This window comes from Scomber japonicus, chromosome 9 (assembly GCF_027409825.1).
Source record: "Scomber japonicus isolate fScoJap1 chromosome 9, fScoJap1.pri, whole genome shotgun sequence".
NCBI lineage: Eukaryota > Metazoa > Chordata > Actinopteri > Scombriformes > Scombridae > Scomber > Scomber japonicus.
Window position 1 is genome coordinate 5,383,489 of NC_070586.1, and position 22,315 is coordinate 5,405,803.

The 22,315-nt window shown below is 44.4% G+C and overlaps 2 protein-coding genes across 4 annotated transcripts; both read left to right on the forward strand.

The window, feature by feature from the left end:
- Positions 1-8,622: 8,622 nt before the first annotated feature.
- Positions 8,623-10,504, forward strand: LOC128364341 (natterin-3-like). The gene is made up of 2 exons (XM_053324879.1): positions 8,623-8,737; positions 9,414-10,504. The coding sequence occupies exons 1-2, from the start codon at positions 8,623-8,625 to the stop codon at positions 10,502-10,504; spliced, it is 1,206 nt and encodes a 401-aa protein (XP_053180854.1).
- A 3,015-nt stretch (positions 10,505-13,519) lies between these two features.
- On the forward strand, positions 13,520-22,075 carry ptrh1 (peptidyl-tRNA hydrolase 1 homolog). Of its 3 annotated transcripts, none has more exons than XM_053326185.1 (6): positions 13,520-13,678; positions 14,003-14,131; positions 17,090-17,309; positions 18,517-18,616; positions 20,619-20,664; positions 21,734-22,075. In XM_053326185.1, the coding sequence occupies exons 2-6, from the start codon at positions 14,024-14,026 to the stop codon at positions 22,049-22,051; spliced, it is 792 nt and encodes a 263-aa protein (XP_053182160.1). In that variant the 5' UTR covers positions 13,520-13,678; positions 14,003-14,023; the 3' UTR covers positions 22,052-22,075. The 3 variants fall into 3 exon arrangements, with proteins under 3 accessions (XP_053182160.1, XP_053182159.1, XP_053182158.1); XM_053326184.1 differs by having other exon boundaries at positions 14,006-14,131; XM_053326183.1 differs by lacking the exon at positions 13,520-13,678 and having other exon boundaries at positions 13,946-14,131.
- The last annotated feature ends 240 nt before the right edge of the window (positions 22,076-22,315 follow it).

Here is a 22,315-nt window from a genome sequence, read left to right on the forward strand (position 1 = left end):
GATGGAAGGAAGGAAGGAAGGAAGGAAAGTAGTAAGGATGAAAAGAGGAAGGAATTTAGGAGAGAAGGAAGGAAGGAAGGAAGGAAAGAAAGGAGTAAGGAGGGAGGGAGGGAGGAAAGGAGAAAGGAAGAAAGGATAGAGGGCGGAGGGAGCAAAGAAAGAAGGGTGGAGGGGAAGAAGGAAGGAAAAATTAAAGAAAGAAGGAAAGAAGGAACAGTCAAAAGAGAGATGGGGTCAATTTGACCCGTGAGGACGACAAATTGTACAAAACACTGACTTTATACAGTACATCTGAATAACACACTGAATCTGAATATAACAAGGCTCTCGCACTGCTTTGAATGACGAGTTCATTACATAAGTTTCCTTCCTTCTTCCTTCCTTCCTTCCTTCCTCCCTCCCTCCTTTCCTTCCTTCTTCCTTCCTTCCTACCTCCTTTCCTTCCTTCTTCTGTCCTCCCTCCCTGCTTTCCTCCCTCCTTTCCTTCCTTTCTTCCTTCCTTCCTACCTCCCGCCTTTCCTTCCTTCTTCTTTCCTTCCTTTCTCCCTCCTTTCCTTCCTTCGTCCTTCCTTCCTCCCTTCTTTCCTCCCTCCTTTCCTTCCTTCTTCCTTCCTTCCTACCTCCTTTCCTTCCTTCTTCTGTCCTCCCTCCCTGCTTTCCTCCCTCCTTTCCTCCCTCCTTTCCTTCCTTCCTTCCTCCCGCCTTTCCTTCCTTCTTCTTTCCTTCCTTTCTCCCTCCTTTCCTTCCTTCGTCCTTCCTTCCTCCCTTCTTTCCTCCCTCCTTTCCTTCCTTCTTCCTTCCTTCCTACCTCCTTTCCTTCCTTCTTCTGTCCTCCCTCCCTGCTTTCCTCCCTCCTTTCCTCCCTCCTTTCCTTCCTTCCTTCCTTCCTCCCGCCTTTCCTTCCTTCTTCTTTCCTTCCTTTCTCCCTCCTTTCCTTCCTTTCTCCCTCCTTTCCTTCCTTCGTCCTTCCTTCCTCCCTTCTTTCCTCCCTCCTTTCCTTCCTTCTTCCTTCCTCCGTCCTTTCCTTCCTTCTTCCTTCCTTCCTCCCTCCCTCCTTCCTTCTTCTTTCCTTCCTTTCTCCCTCCTTTTCTTCCTTCTCCCTTCCTCCCTCCCTGCTTTCCTTCCTTCCTTCTTCCTTCCCTCCCTCCTTTCCTTCCCTATATTGTGCATAACACTGACTTTATACAGTACATCTGAATAACACACTGAATCTGAATATAACAAGGCTCTGCACTGCTTTGAATGACGAGTTCATTACATAAGTTTCCTTCCTTCTTCCTTCCTTCCTTCCTTCCTCCCTCCCTCCTTTCCTTCCTTCTTCCTTCCTTCCTACCTCCTTTCCTTCCTTCTTCTGTCCTCCCTCCCTGCTTTCCTCCCTCCTTTCCTTCCTTCCTTCCTTCCTTCCTTCCTCCCGCCTTTCCTTCCTTCTTCTTTCCTTCCTTTCTCCCTCCTTTCCTTCCTTCGTCCTTCCTTCCTCCCTTCTTTCCTCCCTCCTTTCCTTCCTTCTTCCTTCCTTCCTACCTCCTTTCCTTCCTTCTTCTGTCCTCCCTCCCTGCTTTCCTCCCTCCTTTCCTTCCTTCCTTCCTTCCTTCCTTCCTCCCGCCTTTCCTTCCTTCTTCTTTCCTTCCTTTCTCCCTCCTTTCCTTCCTTCGTCCTTCCTTCCTCCCTTCTTTCCTCCCTCCTTTCCTTCCTTCTTCCTTCCTTCCTACCTCCTTTCCTTCCTTCTTCTGTCCTCCCTCCCTGCTTTCCTCCCTCCTTTCCTCCCTCCTTTCCTTCCTTCCTTCCTTCCTCCCGCCTTTCCTTCCTTCTTCTTTCCTTCCTTTCTCCCTCCTTTCCTTCCTTTCTCCCTCCTTTCCTTCCTTCGTCCTTCCTTCCTCCCTTCTTTCCTCCCTCCTTTCCTTCCTTCTTCCTTCCTCCGTCCTTTCCTTCCTTCTTCCTTCCTTCCTCCCTCCCTCCTTCCTTCTTCTTTCCTTCCTTTCTCCCTCCTTTTCTTCCTTCTCCCTTCCTCCCTCCCTGCTTTCCTTCCTTCCTTCTTCCTTCCCTCCCTCCTTTCCTTCCCTATATTGTGCATAACACTGACTTTATACAGTACATCTGAATATCACACTGAATCTGAATATAACAAGGCTCTGCACTGCTTTGAATGACAAGTTCATTACATAAGTTTCCTTCCTTCTTCCTTCCTTCCTCCCTCCCTCCCTCCTTTCCTTCCTTCTTCCTTCCTTCCTACCTCCTTTCCTTCCTTCTTCTGTCCTCCCTCCCTGCTTTCCTCCCTCCTTTCCTTCCTTCCTTCCTTCCTTCCTTCCTTCCTTCCGCCTTTCCTTCCTTCTTCTTTCCTTCCTTTCTCCCTCCTTTCCTTCCTTCTTCCTTCCTTCCTACCTCCTTTCCTTCCTTCTTCTGTCCTCCCTCCCTGCTTTCCTCCCTCCTTTCCTTCCTTCCTTCCTCCCGCCTTTCCTTCCTTCTTCTTTCCTTCCTTTCTCCCTCCTTTCCTTCCTTTCTCCCTCCTTTCCTTCCTTCGTCCTTCCTTCCTCCCTTCTTTCCTCCCTCCTTTCCTTCCTTCTTCCTTCCTTCCTACCTCCTTTCCTTCCTTCTTCTGTCCTCCCTCCCTGCTTTCCTCCCTCCTTTCCTCCCTCCTTTCCTTCCTTCCTTCCTCCCGCCTTTCCTTCCTTCTTCTTTCCTTCCTTTCTCCCTCCTTTCCTTCCTTTCTCCCTCCTTTCCTTCCTTCGTCCTTCCTTCCTCCCTTCTTTCCTCCCTCCTTTCCTTCCTTCTTCCTTCCTCCGTCCTTTCCTTCCTTCTTCCTTCCTTCCTCCCTCCCTCCTTCCTTCTTCTTTCCTTCCTTTCTCCCTCCTTTTCTTCCTTCTCCCTTCCTCCCTCCCTGCTTTCCTTCCTTCCTTCTTCCTTCCCTCCCTCCTTTCCTTCCCTATATTGTACAAAACACTGACTTTATACAGTAGCCTATATCTGAATAACACACTGAATCTGAATATAACAAGGCTCTGCACTGCTTTGAATGACGAGTTCATTACGAGGCTGAATGCAGAAGCAGCTGAAGGCAGTGACAGTGACAGTGCACTTCTAGCAGGCGTCTATCAATGTAAATGACCTTTTTTACAACGACGGCCTCGCTCCACCAACACAGAGTCCTCATTCAGAGACGCAAATAAATAAATTGATAATAACTTTCTGTCTCAAGGACGAAAACACAGATGGCCGTGACATCAGCGATTTTTCAATGATAGGACTGTGCGTGCAGAACAATGTCCGTGTTGAACGCCTCCTCCCCTGGTTTTAATCTTGGCAGCCGGCGACGTTACGCAACGAGGGCCGTCTTAATCAATGACCCACTATTACAGGAGATCTAATCACTCTGTTCCCAGTCTGAGCTTATCTGAACGTACAGTATCTGGTCATCAGTGGGGAAAGAGCGCCGCAGCACTTTGGACATCATGCCATCCCTGTACTGCTCGATAGATATGAGACGTTACATCCTTACTCCTTTCCTTCCTTCCTCCTTTCCTCCCTCCCTCCTTTCCTCCCTCCCTCCTTACTCCTTTCATCATGCCATCCCTGTACTGCTTGATAGATATGAGACGTTACATCCTTACTCCTTTCCTTCCTTCCTCCTTTCCTCCCTCTCTCCTTACTCCTTTCATCATGCCATCCCTGTACTGCTACCGATAGATATGAGACCTTAAATCCTTACTCCTTTCCTTCCTTCCTCCTTTCCTCCCTCCCTCCTTACTCCTTTCATCATGCCATCCCTGTACTGCTCGATAGATATGAGACGTTAAATCCTTACTCCTTTCCTCCCTCCCTCCTTACTCCTTTCATCATGCCATCCCTGTACTGCTCGATAGATATGAGACGTTAAATCCTTACTCCTTTCCTTCCTTCCTCCTTTCCTCCCTCCCTCCTTACTCCTTTCATCATGCCATCCCTGTACTGCTACCGATAGATATGAGACGTTAAATCCTTACTCCTTTCCTTCCTTACTCCTTTCCTTCCTTCCTCCTTTCCTCCCTCTCTCCTTACTCCTTTCATCATGCCATCCCTGTACTGCTCGATAGATATGAGACGTTAAATCCTTCCTCCTTTCCTTCCTTCCTCCTTTCCTTCCTTCCTCCTTTCCTCCCTCTCTCCTTACTCCTTTCATCATGCCATCCCTGTACTGCTCGATAGATATGAGACGTTAAATCCTTACTCCTTTCCTTCCTTCCTCCTTTCCTCCCTCCCTCCTTTCCTCCCTCCCTCCTTACTCCTTTCATCATGCCATCCCTGTACTGCTCGATAGATATGAGACGTTACATCCTTCCTCCTTTCCTTCTTTCCTTCCTCCTTTCCTTCCTTCCTTCTTTCCTCCCTCCCTCCTTACTCCTTTCATCATACCATCCCTGTACTGCTACCGATAGATATGAGACGTTAAATCCTTACTCCTTTCCTTCCTTCCTTCTTTCCTCCCTCCCTCCTTTCCTCCCTCCCTCCTTACTCCTTTCATCATACCATCCCTGTACTGCTCGATAGATATGAGACGTTAAATCCTTACTCCTTTCCTTCCTTCTTTCCTCCCTCCCTCCTTACTCCTTTCATCATGCCATCCCTGTACTGCTCGATAGATATGAGAAGTTAAATCCTTACTCCTTTCCTTTCCTTCCTCCTTTCCTCCCTCCCTCCTTACTCCTTTCATCATGCCATCCCTGTATTGCTCGATAGATATGAGACGTTACATCCTTACTCCTTTCCTTCCTTCCTCCTTTCCTCCCTCCCTCCTTACTCCTTTCATCATGCCATCCCTGTACTGCTACCGATAGATATGAGACGTTAAATCCTTACTCCTTTCCTTCCTTCCTCCTTTCCTCCCTCCCTCCTTACTCCTTTCATCATGCCATCCCTGTACTGCTCGATAGATATGAGACGTTACATCCTTACTCCTTTCCTTCCTTCCTCCTTTCCTCCCTCCCTCCTTACTCCTTTCATCATGCCATCCCTGTACTGCTCGATAGATATGAGACGTTACATCCTTACTCCTTTCCTTCCTTCCTCCTTTCCTCCCTCCCTCCTTACTCCTTTCATCATGCCATCCCTGTACTGCTCGATAGATATGAGACGTTACATCCTTACTCCTTTCCTTCCTTCCTTCTTTCCTCCCTCTCTCCTTACTCCTTTCATCATGCCATCCCTGTACTGCTCGATAGATATGAGACGTTAAATCCAGGCACATTTATATTTGAAGCACTTCCTTCCTCCCTCCCTCCTTACTCCTTTCCTTCTTTCCTTCCTTCCTTCTCTCCTGAATTCATTCCTCTTTTCATCCTTACTCCTTTCCTTCCTTCCTCCCTCCCTCCCTCCCTCCTTACTCCTTTCCTTCTTTCCTTCCTTCCTTCTCTCCTAAATTCCTTCCTCTTTTCGTCCTTACTCCTTTCCTTCCTCCCTTCTTTCCTCCCTCCCTCCCTCCTTACTCCTTTCCTTCCTTCCTTCTCTCCTAAATTCCTTCCTTCCTTCCTTCCTTCTCTCCTAAATTCCTTCCTCTTTTCATCCTTACTCCTTTCCTTCCTTCCTTCTTTCCTCCCTCCCTCCCTCCCTCCTTCCTTACTCCTTCCTTCTGTCCTTCCTTGACCTGAGGACAACAGGAGGAGGGTTAACAGTCTCATCAAAAGGTAACGTGACAGAAAGAGGCAGTGTTGTTTTTCCTGAACAAGGATCAATAAAGATCCTGTTATCATTATCAGCATGAATATTCTTTTTACGTCCCTGAGAGGAGAGCTGCTGCTGGTGGAGGGTTTTCTGGTCAAGGACAAAGTATATATCTCACGTCCAAACAGCAGGATGACCGTTAATTCACTGGCTTCAGATTGACCAGAATGGTTTGCAGCGTCTTTCCAGCAAAACTAAGTTATCTAGCAAAAGAAAGACAAAGCCTGAAACATTGATTTGATTCTCCTCTGATCAACGACCAACTTTGAACACATCAGATTCAAACTGAGCAACAGTAGAGTCTAACACTGGGTCAACGGGCGAGTGGAGCTGCAGCTCTCTCATCCTCCTGCCTACTGTTGCTACTTATGCTCCAGAGGGATTTTAATTTCTTACATTTTACCTTAGTTTAACCCTTTGCATGATTGACAAATGGTCATATGTCCCCAACCACGTCAATTAGGTCACATTCAAGACTAAACCAGCAGTCAGCCTTCTTCATATATTAAAACTAGGCATAAAATATCACGGTTTCACGGTATGGCGGTATTGTGATTCCAGCTCTAAAATGTTCCTAGAAGGAAGAAAAATAAAGACAGACATGTTAATTTAACCTGAATCTGTAATGACAGTGTGAGGGGTCGTCATACTCTACGCTGCAGTTGCACCACCTGAGGGATTTCTGACCTTTCCACTTCCTGTCTTTGACCAGACAAAAAACAGCTCATACCTTAGGAACGGTATGAGGTTTGGTTTGGGGTTATCGTGACTTTTTCTTATCGTGGTATACCTTGAACACGGTTATCATCCCATGCCTAATTAAAACAATGGGATATTTTAAATGTTTAAGCTTCTCATGATGTTATTTCCAACGTTGATTTGATTCTCCTCTGATCAACGACCAACTTTGAACACTTCAGATTCAAACTGAGCAGCAGCAGAGTCCTAACACTGGGTCAACGGGTTCTTCCTCCCTCCCTCCATCCCTGCTTCCTTCCTTCTTTCCTTCCTCCCTTCTCTCCTAAATTCCTTCCTCTTTTCATCTGTACTGCTTTCCTTCCTTCCTCCCTCTCTCCTTACTCCTTTCTTTCTTTCCTTCCTTCCTTCCTGCCTTCTCTCCTAAATTCCTTCCTCTTTTCATCCGTACTGCTTTCCTTCCTTCCTCCCTCCCTCCCTCCCTCCTTACTCCTTTCCTTCCTTCCTTCCTTCCTTCCTTCCTTCCTTCTCTCCTAAATTCCTTCCTCTTTTCATCCGTATTGCTTTCCTTCCTTCCTCAGAAGGAATACATTTAACTGTTTCTGAAGAAGAAGAAGAAGACCACTCATACTCAGTCAACCTTCCTCAAATGATTAAAACAAACTAAGTAACACAGTCGATGGGTGTCAAACTTGTAGTCCAGGGATGTTTTAAAATTTTAAGCTTCTCATGATGTTATTTCCAACGTTGATTTGATTCTCCTCTGATCAACGACCAACTTTGAACACATCAGATTCAAACTGAGCAGCAGCAGAGTCCTAACACTGGGTCAACGGGCGAGCCGAGCTGCAGCTCTCTCTCTCTCCTGTTTATTGGGGGCAATAAGTGAACGGGGAGGTTTTAAAACTCAGATCGTACTGCAGGCAGTGTCACTGCAGCAGGAACCTGAGGTAAAAACTGCTCCTGTATATCTGAATGAAGTTATTATGCATCTGATTTTCATGATCAAAATCGGCAAGAAATGTCTCTAATAATTTAAGAATGCTGCTTTCTTTTTGTACTGATTCAAGCTGCTGAGTAATTTTAAAATAATAATCTGACAAACATGAAGGCTGAGAGAGGGTATCTAATTAATAAAACCACTTAATTATTGATTACATACAAAATAATCTGGGTTGTAATAAACCTGGTAACTCTGATTAATTGTGCTTGTTATTTTCTTCCTTCTTATTCACTCACATGAAGTAATATAACTATTTTTCACACTCTATTTGAGCACCTTTTGTCCTTGCATTGTCTCTGTTATAGCATAGTAACTTGTATGTCATTTAAAAAGTGTCTTTCCACTAATCCTGCAGAATTTCCTTTAATTATTTGCAATTTGATAACTGAGGTGCTCCTAACTTGCTCCATTCATGAAGAACGTGTGACCACAAATACATAGTCAAAGTCATGTTTTACCATTAAGAAATAATGGTTTTACTTGCTGTTAAACATATATTATATATTATATATTTAATTTTTCTTTGATCAGAAAAAGGAGTATTACACAGTGTCTAATCTTTAATGACTGCTACAGACAACCATAAGAAACTATAACATCATTAACAGAATTGGTCTTTCTGCTATATAAACTAAATATTGCACAATCCCCTATTGCAGTGTTTGCCCCCTATGGGTCACATGACCTAGGCAAGAAAAAAACATGGAGTGAAACTACTTTTCAAAGAGTTAAAGAAAGTTGTAACTAATAAGATATTTAAATACGGTATCATTTATTCAGAAAGCAAAGGTGAAGCTAAAAAAAAGCTCATTAATCTGTTTTCCTTGAGTGCTATTGTGAATATATTACTGTCTGCATTATGACAGTTAAACTTGCAATTTTCATTTTCACACCAGAAACTAATGAGAACCAAGCAGATCATGTTCTTAATAACGTTATTCCAAAACAAATTTACCCTGGCTCTTTTTCCCCCCTTTTTATTTTGCTATTTTGAAACATGCAAAGAGAGCAATGTTAATGTCTTATATAGCTGACTCAGCATTAACACACACAGAAAGGAACAAAAGCTGTTATCACTACTTTATCATTATTATTATTCATTGATAAACCATTAAACCAGCAGAGCACAATGCTCTATCAGCCTCCAACCTTCTTTGGTTTTACTTCATCCTGATGTAAAAACTGAATGTCTTACTCTTTAAAATGTATTTGTTTGTGTGTTTTTTCTTCAGATGAGGCCGTGTGTAGCTGTCGTTGTAGCATTGCTGCAGCTCTGCAGCCCAACGCTGCAGTCTGACCCGCAGCTCTTCATCTCAGAGCTGCAGGATGGACAAGAACAACCCAGCAGTGAGTCACATCATTACAATACTGCAGGTTTCATCTGGTCAGACACTCAAATGCAGAGTTGAATACCAAGATAAGCGATTTGAAGTGATGCCTACTCTTTAAAAGTTACAATTAGCATGAATTAAAAACAAGATACAAGTAATTATCTCATAGATTTTCATTAAAATAAATAAAGTCTGTTAAGTATCTATCTATCTATCCATCTATCTATCTATCACTGAATGAGGTTGTGGTGTGTTTAGTGCTGCCAAAGAGAACAAAGCGATCTTTAACCCTTGTGTCGTCCTCCCGGGTCAATTTGACCCTGTCTGTTTTGACTGTTCTTTCCTTCTTTCGTTCCTCCCTTCCTTCTTTCCTCTGTCCTTCTTTCCTTCCTTCCTCCCCCCTACCTTCCTCTCTTCCTTCTTTTCTTTCCAGGGGTAGTATATAAAAATGTTCAAAATCTCAATGTTTACAAGGTATACAGCTCTTTTAATGATGCCCATCGACTGGCAACCAACTGATTACCTCCTAACAGTTGAGAATAGAAACACTGGGTTTTTGTGTCAGTGAAAGGAAAGCCTTCGAAACAAGACTAGACTCTAATTACTGCAGCAAAATTAGGTTAATTGCTAAATATATATAGATATTTGTGTCTACCAGAGTTAATGCTGCTTTCGTCTTTTCTCCTCATCAGAGTCTTGGCTTAACCCCACGCTGAAGGGTGTCGTCCCCTCTCGGGAAATCACCAAACCTCCCAAAATTAGAGACACGCCAGAAAACGAGATGACCTCACACTCCTTCCCCATGTTTGGCGAACACGTGAACCTGAAGTGGGTCACGTGGAACGGTTCCCTTCCAAACGGCGCCGTCGCTATCTTCAACGGCTACACCGAGCGCACCGACTACGTGTGCAAAGTCAACTGCGAGGCCGGCTTCTACACTCCCAGCAAAGGGAGCTTCTGCCAGTATCCGTACGCCGACAACGAGTACCAATCCTCCAAGTTTGAAGTGCTCGTCAACGTGGACCACTTTGAGTTTCTGGAGTGGGTCGAAGATTCGTACGGGTCCGTCCCCGAGTTTTCTGTCAGAACCTGCCCCGATGTGGACATCTACGTGGGCAAAAACAAGTACGGTCTTGGCAAGGTGGTGACCCAACACGAGGCCTTCTTCCTCCCCTGGGAAGGCGATGAGTACTGGTACAAGAGCTACCACGTGCTCACCATCAACAGAGACAGCTACAGCCAGCATATCTCTCACGTGCAGTACGGCATCGACGAGATGGAGCTGTTCCACCATCCGCCTGAGACCCTGCAGCTCGCCAAAGTCACCAACCTGGAGTGCAGCAGTGTGGCGAAGACCGTGAAGCTAGAGAAGACCAGCACAGTGGAGAAGAGCTGGGACATCGGCAGACAGACACGCAACGGCTCCGTATCCACCATGACGGCCAAAGTTCCCATCCTTGGTCCGGGGAATGTGGACTTCACCAAGGAGCAGACAGTGACTTTCTCAGAGGGGACGACCATGGTGGAGTCCATCAGTCATGCTGTCTCCGTGGAGCTGATGGTGCCTCCCAACCATTCCTGCAGCGTGAGGATGGACGGCAGGAAGATGACGGCTGACATCCCGTTCACCGGCAGGCTGAGCAGGACCAACCACAACGGAGACACCCACTGGACGACCATCACGGGAACCTACGATGGCGTGAGAGTCGGGGAGATCAACGCGGTGGTGGAGCGGTGTCAGCCAGTGATGGATGCTGTTCCCTGCGCTCCAGCTGATGAATGATGGTTAAATTAACAACTCAAAGACCAAATGTAAAATAAAATAACTTGTTGCCAATAAAACTTTTCTGAATTTAAAGGAATTATTTGTTGTTCTTTGTTACAGATGTTTGTTACCTTCACAAATACAATGAATATAAATGAGTTCTTCCACTAGTCAAGGACAAAACTGCTGTATTAAATGAATCAAAGATGAATCATTGACAATGTGTGACCCTAAACCCAGTGAACAAATATCTAGCAAAACTATATAGAAGCTGGATTTTTAAACATTTTATTAAAAAATATCTATGCTACAGTAACAATTACACTCAATTTTATAAGGCTGTTTTTTAATGTGTGGCCAAATTATATAGAAGCTGGATTTTTTTGATTTTATTTTAAAATATCTATGCTACAGTAACATTTAGACTCAGATGACTGAATGTGAGATCATGTAAGGGAGAGCTGTCAAGTTACTGTAGGTCCAGTTGTTCAATAAGAAATGTGAATCTCAGCTCTATTCTAACACTGCTGAGGTTTAAAGTATGAATATGACACAATTTTGATCATGCTAAATATCCAAAGAATCAAAAAACAAACAAGGATTGAGAGAAATAATCTGCTAGAAATTCAGTAATAGTGTGAGAACCAGTGGAGAACTGGGCATAAGGAGATTATTTCATTTTATAGTATTGTCATGTTTGCTATCACATATCAAGCAGAACCTGCACAAAACACACCCAGTAATGAAAAATGTCTCTTATACTTGTTAGGAAGGTGGACTCAATGTCTGAACAGGCTGGAGTTTGTGCAACCAGCATAAACACAATTATTCAAGATGATAAAAAAAATATAAAATGCAAAACAAAACTAAAGATTCAATTAATGACGACTTACTGGGAGAATATTAATATAGTAATATTATCACATAAGGGAGAGCAACTCCCTTATGTGATAATATTACTCCACTAAAAACTTACTTTTCTGTCTGAATGTCTGCCTTTGTGTCTCAATAAGCCCATATAATCGTGCATTAACCTTTTTATAATATCACCTACAAATGAGATGAGCTGTCAAACTAGGTCCAGTTGTTCAATAAGAAATGTGAATCTCAGCTCTATTCTAACACTGCTGAGGTTTAAAGTATGAATATGACACAATTTTGATCATGCTAAATATCCAAAGAATCAAAAAACAAACAAGGATTGAGAGAAATAATCTGCCAGAAATGCAGTAATAGTGTGAGAACCAGTGTGAGAACTGGGCAGATGTATTGTATGTAAGGCATATCAAGCATAACCTGCACAAAATGTACCCAGTAATAATATCTCTTATACTTGTTAGGAAGGTGGACTCCATGTCTGAACAGGCTGGAGTTTGTGCAACCAGCATAAACACAATTATTCAAGATGATAAAAAAAAATTATAAAATGCAAAACAAAACTAAAGATCCAAAAGATTCAATTAATAACTACTTATGTCACTATATGTTACATTACTCCACTAAAAACTTACTTTTCTGTCTGATTTTCTGCCTTTGTGTCTCAATAAACTCATATAATCATACATTAACTTTTTTATGATAAGCAATCTGCGGATCCTGATACAATTCATAAACAGACTTTAATTAGTGCTGTGGAAGTTATTAAAAGGTCATAAAATAATCCAAAGACTGGCAGCTGGTTGCACTGCTGGCTCCAGATTAGTTGAAGGTGTGTTGATCAGGTGAGGTGATTAGTAGGACTCTTTAACCCATAGTACACTGCTCAAGGACACTGTTACATTAACCCTAACCCTAACCCTAACCAAGATCAATTATTTTCTTTAACCTTAAACCTAGTGTGCCTGCAGAGTGGTTTACTTTTTGTCATATATTACAGAGGCTTTATTCTATCGTTCCAATTTTTCATGATTTTGTCAATCAATTGGTTTCTAATGATTTCATATCATTGCTTTCTGATTCTGTTTTAATTTGCAGTTAAAAGCACCTGATTCCACCTGTGCACTTTTAATATACAAAGCTATTTATTGAGGTAAAGTTTACCTTATTTAAAGTATCACACACTATCAGGCAGGTAAGATGTTAGTTACAGTATCATGAAGGCTTTGTGGAACTCATAAAAACTAATGGAAAATTCAAACTATAATAACCCTAGACCATATAAGACCACGTAGACCATCCATAAAACAAACTGGCCCTTCAAGATTCAAGATTCAAGATTCAAGATTCAAGATTCAAGAACTTTATGGCCTTTTGTGCTTGCATACATAGGAACTCTTGTGCGGTTGTTTGTTCAGAGAGTCAAGTCAAGTTAAAAAGACACACAGGAAGGACACATAAATCAATAAAAAAGTGAGAGTGGAAAAGTGAGAGTGTTGTAAATTGCACAAGACCCTATGTAGAAATGTGGATTGCACAATATAATAGAATATAATATGATATGATATGATATGATATGCTATGAGGTAGGTCCGGACATCAGTTCATTTTGTTTTAGCCAAGAGTCTCACTGTGGCCTCAGGTCAAGGAAGGATAGGAGGAAGAAAGGAAAGGAGTAAGGAGGAAAAGAGGAAGGAAGTAAGGAGAGAAGGAAGGAAGAAAAGAAAGAAAGGAGTAAGGAGGAAAAGAGGAAGGAAGGAAGGAAGGAAGGAAGGAAGGAAGGAAGGAAGGAAGGAAGGAAGGAGAGAAGGAAGGAAGGAAAGAAAGAAAGGAGTAAGAATGAAAAGAGGAAGGAATTTAGGAGAGAAGGAAGGGAGGAAGGAAAAGAGGAATGAAGGAAGGAAGGAAGGAAAGAAAGGAGTAAGAAGGGAGGGAGGAAAGGAGGAAAGGAGGAAGGAAGGAAAGGAGTAAGGAGGGAGGTAAGGAGGAAAGGAGTAAGGAGGTAGAAGTAAGAGAAAACCTTGCATTGCCTGTAATTCACATTTGGGCAGTTCCTCAGTCTCGCCGCTAGATGGCAGTGCAGCCAGAAAACCGGAAGTTGAATCACCGTGTTGTCTTTAATAAACTCTTTGACTAGTATGAGAGAGGCATGGCAGGATTCACCAGCTTACATCACCTCTAAAAAGCCTTTATTACACTTTATATAAATTACAAAATGTCATAACGTTTAGATGAAGCTGTATTTTATGAGTTATAAACGTTGTCTTCTTCTTCGCGTGCTGATTAAAGGTTGCTTTTAAACGGGAGAGCTCTACAGTAAGCTGACTATATATCATTGAAAGTTACCTTCACACACTTTTAGGACATAAATAAGATTAAAAAACAGATTTTTTTCCAATTATCATAAGTTGTTTTATAAGTGGAGTTTCTTATATAGCTGATAAATTAAAGTGAAAGCAGTTGAATGTATCTAAATGATCACCAATCAGTCAATTATCTCATAGTAAAATGTCCTTTAATCAGTATAAACTTGTGACTTTTTAATTAATTGGTTAAAGAATACAGCCTGTTTTTATAAGCCGAATGAAAAAAGACACATTATTAAGTAAGATTTGTCTCTTTTTTCCGCTTTTTTTAAAGAAGCTGTTGAGTTTTTTCACAATGCGGCGACTTTTAATGAGAATGATGAACAGAGTTTTGCTGAGTGAACCTTTCAAACCTGCGATGGGAGCTGAAGCTGAAATACACACACAAGGCCGCAGGAAAATGGTGAGTTTATAAACCTCACACACACACACATGTTTTATTATAGAGTAAATAATTCAACTTTAAGTACATGAATAGTTTCTATTTTATGTTTAAAAAAAAGCTCCAATAATCAATCAGTCTTAGCGGATTGACACATCCAACCAAACTCCATTCAAAAATCAGGCGATTTAATTATATCCTTCTTTCCTTCCTCCCTTCCTCTTTTCCTTTCTGACTCTCTCCCTCCTTTCTTCTTTCCTTCCTCCCTTCCTCTTTTCCTTTCTGACTCCCTCCCTCCTTCCCTCCTTCCTTCTTTCCTTCCTTCCCTCCCCCTACCTTCACCCCTTCCTTCCTTCCTTCCCTCCTTCCTATCTTCCTCCCTTCCTTCTTTCTTCTTTCCTTCTTTCCTTCCTTCCTCCCTCTCTCCTACCTTCATTCTTTCCTTCCCTCCCCCCTACCTTCCTTCCTTCCTTCCCTCCCCCCTACCTTCACCCCTTCCTTCCTTCCTTCCTTCCTCTTTTCCTTTCCTCACTTCCTTCCTCTGTCCTTCTTTCCTTCCTCCCTTCCTCTTTTCCTTTCTGACTCCCTCCCTCCTTCCCGCCTTCCTTCTTTCCTTCCTTCCCTCCCCCTACCTTCACCCCTTCCTTCCTTCCTTCCCTCATTCCTTCCCTCCTTCCTTCTTTCCTTCCTTCCCTCCTCCTACCTTCGCCCCTTCCTTCTTTCCTTCCTCCCTTCCTCTTTTCCTTTCCGACTCCCTCCCTCCTTCCCTCCTTCCTTCCCTCCCCCTACCTTCACCCCTTCCTTCTTTCCTTCCTTCCTCTTTTCCTTTCCTCGCTTCCTTCCTCTGTCCTTCTTTCCTTCCTCCCTTCCTTTTTTCCTTTCTGACTCCCTGCCTCCTTCCCGCCTTCCTTCTTTCCTTCCTTCCCTCCCCCTACCTTCACCCCTTCCTTCCTTCCTTCCCTCATTCCTTCCCTCCTTCCTTCTTTCCTTCCTTCCCTCCTCCTACCTTCGCCCCTTCCTTCTTTCCTTCCTCCCTTCCTCTTTTCCTTTCCGACTCCCTCCCTCCTTCCCTCCTTCCTTCCCTCCCCCTACCTTCACCCCTTCCTTCTTTCCTTCCTTCCTCTTTTCCTTTCCTCGCTTCCTTCCTCTGTCCTTCTTTCCTTCCTCCCTTCCTTTTTTCCTTTCTGACTCCCTGCCTCCTTCCCGCCTTCCTTCTTTCCTTCCTTCCCTCCCCCTACCTTCGCCCCTTCCTTCCTTCCTTCCCTCATTCCTTCCATCCTTCCTTCTTTCCTTCCTTCCCTCCTCCTACCTTCACCCCTTCCTTCTTTCCTTCCTCCCTCCCTCTACCTTCACCCCTTCCTTCTTTCCTTCCTCCCGCTTTTCCTTTCTCCCTCCCTCCTTCCTTTCTTCTTTCCTTTCCTCACTTCCTTCCTCCCTCCTTTCCTTACTTCTCTCCTTCAGGAGGGTTAAATTGATAGATTTTTTACAATGGAGTTCTCTGTGTATTGGGTTGATATATTTGTCTCCTCCCTTTTTACTTTGAGGCAGGAAACACAATGTGAGCAGTGTGTCAGCAGCCACGGAGCCAAAGAGTCAGACACAATGTTAGTGTTTAGTGTTTGTGTTAAATCAGTACCATCAGTACAAGGCAGCGGTTCATATCAGTCTCATCTCAGTCTCATCGCTCTCTGGATGGTCCTGCCAAGAAGAATGAGACTTTAAAAATCCAGAAAATCCATCCATCGTTCCTCCTTCGACTCTTTTCAGATCATTTAATTTAACGTCACTCAGTCATGTTTTTATTTTAGCTTAAAAACATCATAAATCAATAATTAGAGGCACTTTGGAGGGAGGAAAGGAGGGAGGGAGGAAGGAAAGGAGTAAGGAGGGAGGGAGGAAGGAAGGAAGGAAGGAAGGAATGAAGGAAGGAAGGAAAGAAAAGAGTAAGGAGGGAGGGAGGAAAGGAGGATTTAGGAGAGAAGGAAGGGAGGAAGGAAGGAAGGAAAGAAAAGAGTAAGGAAGGAGGAAAGGAGGAAGGAAGGAAGGAAGGAAAGAAAGGAGTAAGGAGGGAGGGAGGAAATCCTTCCTTCCTTCCTCCCTCCCTCCCTCCCTTCCTTCCTTCCTCCCTTCTTTCCTTCCTTCCTTACTTCCTTCCTACCTTTCTCCCTTCCTACCTTCCTTCCTTCCTTCCTTCCTCTCTATCTTCCTTCCAAAGTTTTTATGGTTACACCACTTAGACATTTTTACCATAATCCTCTAATATATTCTCTCTAAATGGATTAAAAGCAGAAATTTGATGCTGGGTCCACAAAAAAAGGATGTGTGCAAGTTATTCATACGTTTATTTTCACATTTTAACCCTTTAACCCTCATGTTGTCCTCGAAGGGAGGGAGGAAGGAAGGACGGAAGGAAGGGAGGAAGGGAGGGAGGAAGGAAAGAAGGGAGGAAGGAAGGAAAGGAGGGAGGGAGGGAGGAAGGAAGGAAAGAAGGGAGGAAGGAAGGAAAGGAGGGAGGAAGGAAGGAAGGAAGGAAGGAAAGGAGGGAGGAAGGAAGGGAGTAAGGAAGGAAAGGAGGGAGGAAGGAAGAAGGATGGAAGGAAGGAAGGAAGGAAGAAGAAAGGAAGGAAGGAAGAAGAAAGGAAAGAAGGAAGGAAGGAAGGAGGGAGGAAGGAAGAAGAATGGAAGGAAGGGAGGGAGGAAGGAAAGAAGGGAGGAAGGAAGAAGGATGGAAGGAAGGAAGGGAGGAAGGAAGGAAAGAAGAAGGATGGAAGGAAGGAAGGAAGGAAGGAAGGAACACACTTTGGGATTTAGGACTATAGGCTACAGAGCAACAGAAATAAAGCACTGTGTGTGTGTGTGTGTGTGTGTGTGTGTGTGTGTGTGTGTGTGTGTGTGTGTGTGTGTGTGTGTGTGTGTGTGTGTGTGTGTGTGTGTGTGTGTGTGTGTGTGTGCGTGCGTGTGTGTGCGTGTGCGTGCCAGGTGGTGGGGCTGGGGAACACGGGGATGGAGGGTACCAGACACAGCGTCGGCATGGCGGTGCTCGGCGCGCTCGCCGCCCGGCTCGGTGTGGAGGACCGTTGGCGCGGCGACAGGCACGTGTCCGGTGAGGTCGTCGTGTCAGAGGTGGAGGAGACGCGCGTGGTGCTGCTCCGTCCCAAGCTGCTCATGAACATCAACGGGGTCGCAGTGGCCAAAGCAGGTGAGGTCACGTCTCCGTGTGTGTGTGTGTGTGTGTGAGGTATTTAAACGTTGCGCACGCGCTACACGTTATATACGATGTTTGTTTATTTATGAATGAACAATAAACTGCTTTAATACGTGACGTCACACTTCAGTTTGGGGTTTTGTCCTTTCCATCTGTGCACTCTGTCACGTGGTTTGTTTGTTATGTTAAAAAACAATGAGTTAATAAATGAGACAAATTATGAATGAAACTTAATATTAATAACACTGACGTCACTAAACAAAGCTGCTCGTGACAGTTTCCTCATATTTAATTAACACAGTTTTCTATATTGTGCCAAATGAATATAAGTAATAACAATACACTGTAATAGAGTCACTAATAATTAGAGCTGAATTAGAGCTTTAGTTAATCAATAACAGTTTAATGTGTTTAATCAAGTAAAATGTCAAATATCAGCTTTGTTATCTTTATTATATAATTCTGATCATAGTCAGTAGTCTTATAACACTAAGATGAAGCTGTAGTTGTTGTCATGGAAACAAAGCGAGCAGGTGATGATGCTGAGTTGACGTTTTAATGATCTGAAGCAGTGGAGTCCAACCTGTTTAACATCGTCATATAAAACCTTCATCACACCTTCATCACCTTCATCACCTTCATCACAGGTTCATTCAGTTTGTTTCATTTCAATCGTTTTTTAAGGCGTGAAGAAATAAAAACTAAAAAAATAAAACTTTCCTAATGTCTCAAAATCTCTCAGGTTCATCTTTCAGCTCCGTTAAGGTTCCTCCTGACCTTTAACCCCTGCCAAGGCGTCCAATCCGCCCCAACTTCCCTTCCTTCCCTCCGTCCTTCCTTCCTTCCATCTTTCCTTCATCTTCTTTTCCTTTCTTCCTTTCCTTTCCTTCCTTCCTTCCTTTCTTGTCTTCTTTTCCTTTCTTCCCTTCCTTCCTAATCCCTTTTCCTTCCTTCCTTCCTTCTTTCCTTTGGTCTTTCTTTCCCTCCTTTCTTTCCGTCCTATCACTTCTCCCTTCTTTCCATCCTTGTTTCCTTCCTCCCTTCCTCCCTTCCATCTTTTTAGTGGTCCGGACCACATGAGATCAGATTTGGCTGTATGTGACACCTCTGCTTTAAACCTTACCATCCTCTGATATAAAGTGTGTTCTTCTTCTTCTCCTTCTTCTCCTTCTTCTCCTTCTTCTTCTTCTTCTTCTTCTAGCGGGTAAATACGGCGTCCAGCCTGAAGACGTGCTGCTGGTCCACGATGAGCTGGACAAACCTCTCGGGAAGGTGGTCATCAAACACGGAGGAAGTGCCAGGTCTGTTTCTGCTCCTGACTTCAGATACTACAACCCTCCTGTTGTCCTTGAGTCAAGGAAGGAAGGAAGGAAGGAAGGAAGGAAGGAAGGAAGGGAAGGACGGAGGAAATAAGAAAGGGAGGGAGGGAGTAAGGGAAAGAGGAAGGGAGGAAGGAAAGAAAGGACAGAGGAAAGAAGGAAGGGAGGAAGGTAATGGGGAGGAAAGAATGAGAGAAGGAAGGAAAGAAGAAGGAGGGAGGGAGGAAGCAAGGACAGGAAAGAAGGAAGGGAGGAAGGTAGGAGGAAGGGAGGAAGGAAAGAAAAAGGGAGGGAGAGGAAGGAAGGGAGGAACAAGGAAGGAAAGGAGGAAAGAAAGGAAGGAAAGGAAGGACGGAGGAAATAAGAAAGGGAGGAAGGGAGGGAGGAAAGAAAGGACATGAAAGAAGGAAGGAAGGAAGGTAGGGGGGAGGAAAGAATGAGAGAAGGAAGGAAAGAAGAAGGAGGGAGGGAGGAAGCAAGGACAGGAAAGAAGGAAGGGAGGAAGGTAGGAGGGAGGGAGGAAAGAAGGAAGGGAGGAAGGAAAGAAAAAGGGAGGGAGGGAGGAAGGAAGGGAGGAACAAGGAAGGAAAGGAGGAAAGAAAGGAAGGAAAGGAAGGACGGAGGAAATAAGAAAGGGAGGGAGGGAGTAAGGGAAAGAGGAAGGGAGGAAGGAAAGAAGGTAGGGAGGAAGGTAGGGGGGAGGAAAGAAAAAGAGAAGGAGGGAGGGAGGAAAGAAGAAAGGGAGGGAGGAAAGAAAGAGAGAAGGAGGAAGGAAAGAAGGAGGGAGGGAGGGAGGAAGGAAGGACAGAAGGAAGGGAGGAAGGATAGAAGAAGGGAGGGAGAGAAAGGACAGAGGAAAGAAGGAAAGGAGGAAGGTAGGGGGGAGGAAAGAAAGAGAGAAGGAGGGAGGGAGGAAAGAAAGAAGGGAGGAAAGAAAGAGAGAAGGAGGAAGGAAAGGAGGAGGGAGGGAGGGAGGAAGGAAGGACAGAAGGAAGGAAAGAAAAAGGCTGTGTCTCAAATGGAGCACTTACGTGAGTGCACCAGAATGTAGTGCGTAGTGCGCACTGAGCACTTACCTCTGTAGTGCACACTGTCGTGGGTAAGTATTGTCTGAAATGGAGCACTGGCGTTTTGCACTTAGCGGAAGTGACGGGCTTGCATGTCGCCGCTGGCCGCCATTATTGAAATCAGAAAACTGGGCAAAAAGTCCCTCCCCTTCCGCTACGTAGGCAAAATGGCGTCCGTTTAGTGTGAGTAGTGTCCATCATCTCACACTGGATTTTTTTGTCCGTTATAAGTGCACCATCAGGGTACTTTCAGAGCACTGAGTTTTCGCTTGTTCTTCAGTGTGAACGCACTATGCCCTAAAACATAGTGCTTGAAGTGTGCAAGTGCGCCATTTGAGACACAGCCAAAGAGAAGGAGGGAGGGAGGGATTAAGGACAGACGGAAGGAAGGAAGAAGGGAGGGAGGGAGGAAGAAGGGAGGAAGGAAAGGACAGAGGAAAGAACGTAGGGAGGGAGGTAGGGGGGAGGAAAGAAAGAAAGAGAGAGGGAGGGAGCAAGGGAGGAAGAAGGGAGGAAGGAAAGGAAGGACGGAGGAAATAAGAAAGGGAGGGAGTAAGGGAATGAGGAAGGGAGGAAGGAAAGAAAGGACAGAGGAAAGAAGATAAGGAGGAAGGTAGGGGGAGGAAAGAAAAAGAGAAGGAGGGAGGGAGGAAAGAAAGGGTTAGGGTTAGGAAAGAAAGAAGGAGGGAGGGAGGAAGGACGGACAGACGGAAGGTAGGAAGGAAGGAAGGAAAGAAGGAACAGTCAAAACAGACGTTTTTAAATATAATAATATAATAATATTTTATATAATAAAAGTATGAAGTGAAGCTTTGGCAAGATTCAGTAAATTTTAAGATGACATATTTAAGAAAAGAAGTTTAAACTCTGCTTCAAATGAAAGTAAACCTATTGAATGTATGATGTGTGTCTCTCAGAGGTCATAATGGAGTCCGCTCCTGTGTGGACTGTCTGCAGACTGACGTAAGTTACCTGATAAACTCTGTTCAACTCTTTAAAACTCTGTATACTCTCTCTATAAATATAATTATTCATGTTGTTTTAGGTTTTTATGAAGTGTAGAATCGTCTCATATCAGTTTTATTCTTGATTTTTATTTAATTTTGATTTATTTTGTCTTTAAAAACTGGAAGAAGTCTCCTCTCTGTTTTATTTCATTATCCTTCCTGTTGTCCTCCCGGGTCAAACTGACTCTAACTGTTTTAACTGTTCTTTCTTTCCTTCCTTCCTTCCTTCCTTCCTTCCTTCCTTCCTTCCTTCCTTCCTTCTTCGTCTCCTTCTTTCCTCCCTCCTTCCTTCTTTCCTCCCTCCCTTCCTTCCTCCCTCCCTCCTTCCTTCTTTCCTCCCTCCCTTCTTTCCTCCCTCCCTCCTTCCTCCTTTCCTTCCTTCTTCCTCTCTTCCTTCCTCCTTTCCTTCCTTCCTCCCTCCCTCCTTCCTTCTTTCCTCCCTCCTCCCTCCTTCCTTCTTTCCTCCCTCCTTCCTTCTTTCCTCCCTCCCTTCTTTCCTCCCTCCCTCCTTCCTCCTTTCCTTCCTTCTTCCTTTCTTCCTTCCTTCTTCCTTCCTTCCTTCCTCCCTCCTTCCTTCCTTCCTTCCTCCCTCCCTCCCTCCTTCCTCCCTTCCTTCCTTCCTTCCTTTCTCCCTCCCTTCCTTCCTCCTTCCTTCCTTCCTTCCCTCATCCCCCTTTCTTCCCTCCTCTCCTTTCCTTACTTCTTCCTCTCTTTCTTCCTTCTTCCTTTCTTTCTTCCTTCCTTCCTTCCTTCCTTCCTTCCTTTCCTTCCTTCTTCCTCTCTTCCTTCCTTCCTCCTTCCTCCTTTCCTTTCCGTCCTTCTTCCTCTCTTTCTTCCTTCCTCCTTTCCTTTCCGTCCTTCTTCCTCTCTTTCTTCCTTCCTCCTTTCCTTTCGGTTTCTCTTTAATTTTTAGACTTAATTAAAATTTGAAGCCGCCTGTTAAACTGATGAAGTAGTTATGAGACTTTAAATGATGATGATGATGATGATGATGATGATGATGATCTTCTTCTTCTCTCCTGCAGGTGATGCTGCGGCTTCGGGTCGGGATCGGTCGTCCGTCGGGGAAGACGTCGGTGGAGCGTCACGTCCTGAGCCGCTTCTCCTCCGAGGAACAGAAAGTTTTAGACTCTGTTCTCACTCAGAGCGTCGACCTCATCCTCTCACAGCTCTCCCCTAAAGACTCCCAACAGTCCCCCTCCTCCTCTTCCTCCTCTTCCTCCTCTCCATCCTCCTCCTCTTCCTCCTCCTCACCAGCAGGGGGCAGACAAGCAGCACAGAAGAGGAAAGAGAGGGAGCGCTCGGCTTCTCCGGCTCAGGACTCCTCTGCTGCTCAGAGCTGAAACTGAACTATCAGAGAGAGAGAGAGCGAGATCCTTCTTTCGTCCCTTCCTTCCTTCCTTCCTTCCTTCCTTATTTTTTCCTCCCTTCCTTCCTCCTTCCTTCCTTATTTTTTCCTCCCTTCCTCCTTCCTGTCCTTCCTTCTTCCTTCCTTCCGTCCTTCCTCCTACCTTCCTTCCTTCTTTCTCCCTTCCTTCTTTCCTTCCTTCCCCCTTACCTTCCCCCCTCCTTTCCTTCCTTCTCCCTTCCTCCTTTCCTTTCTTCCT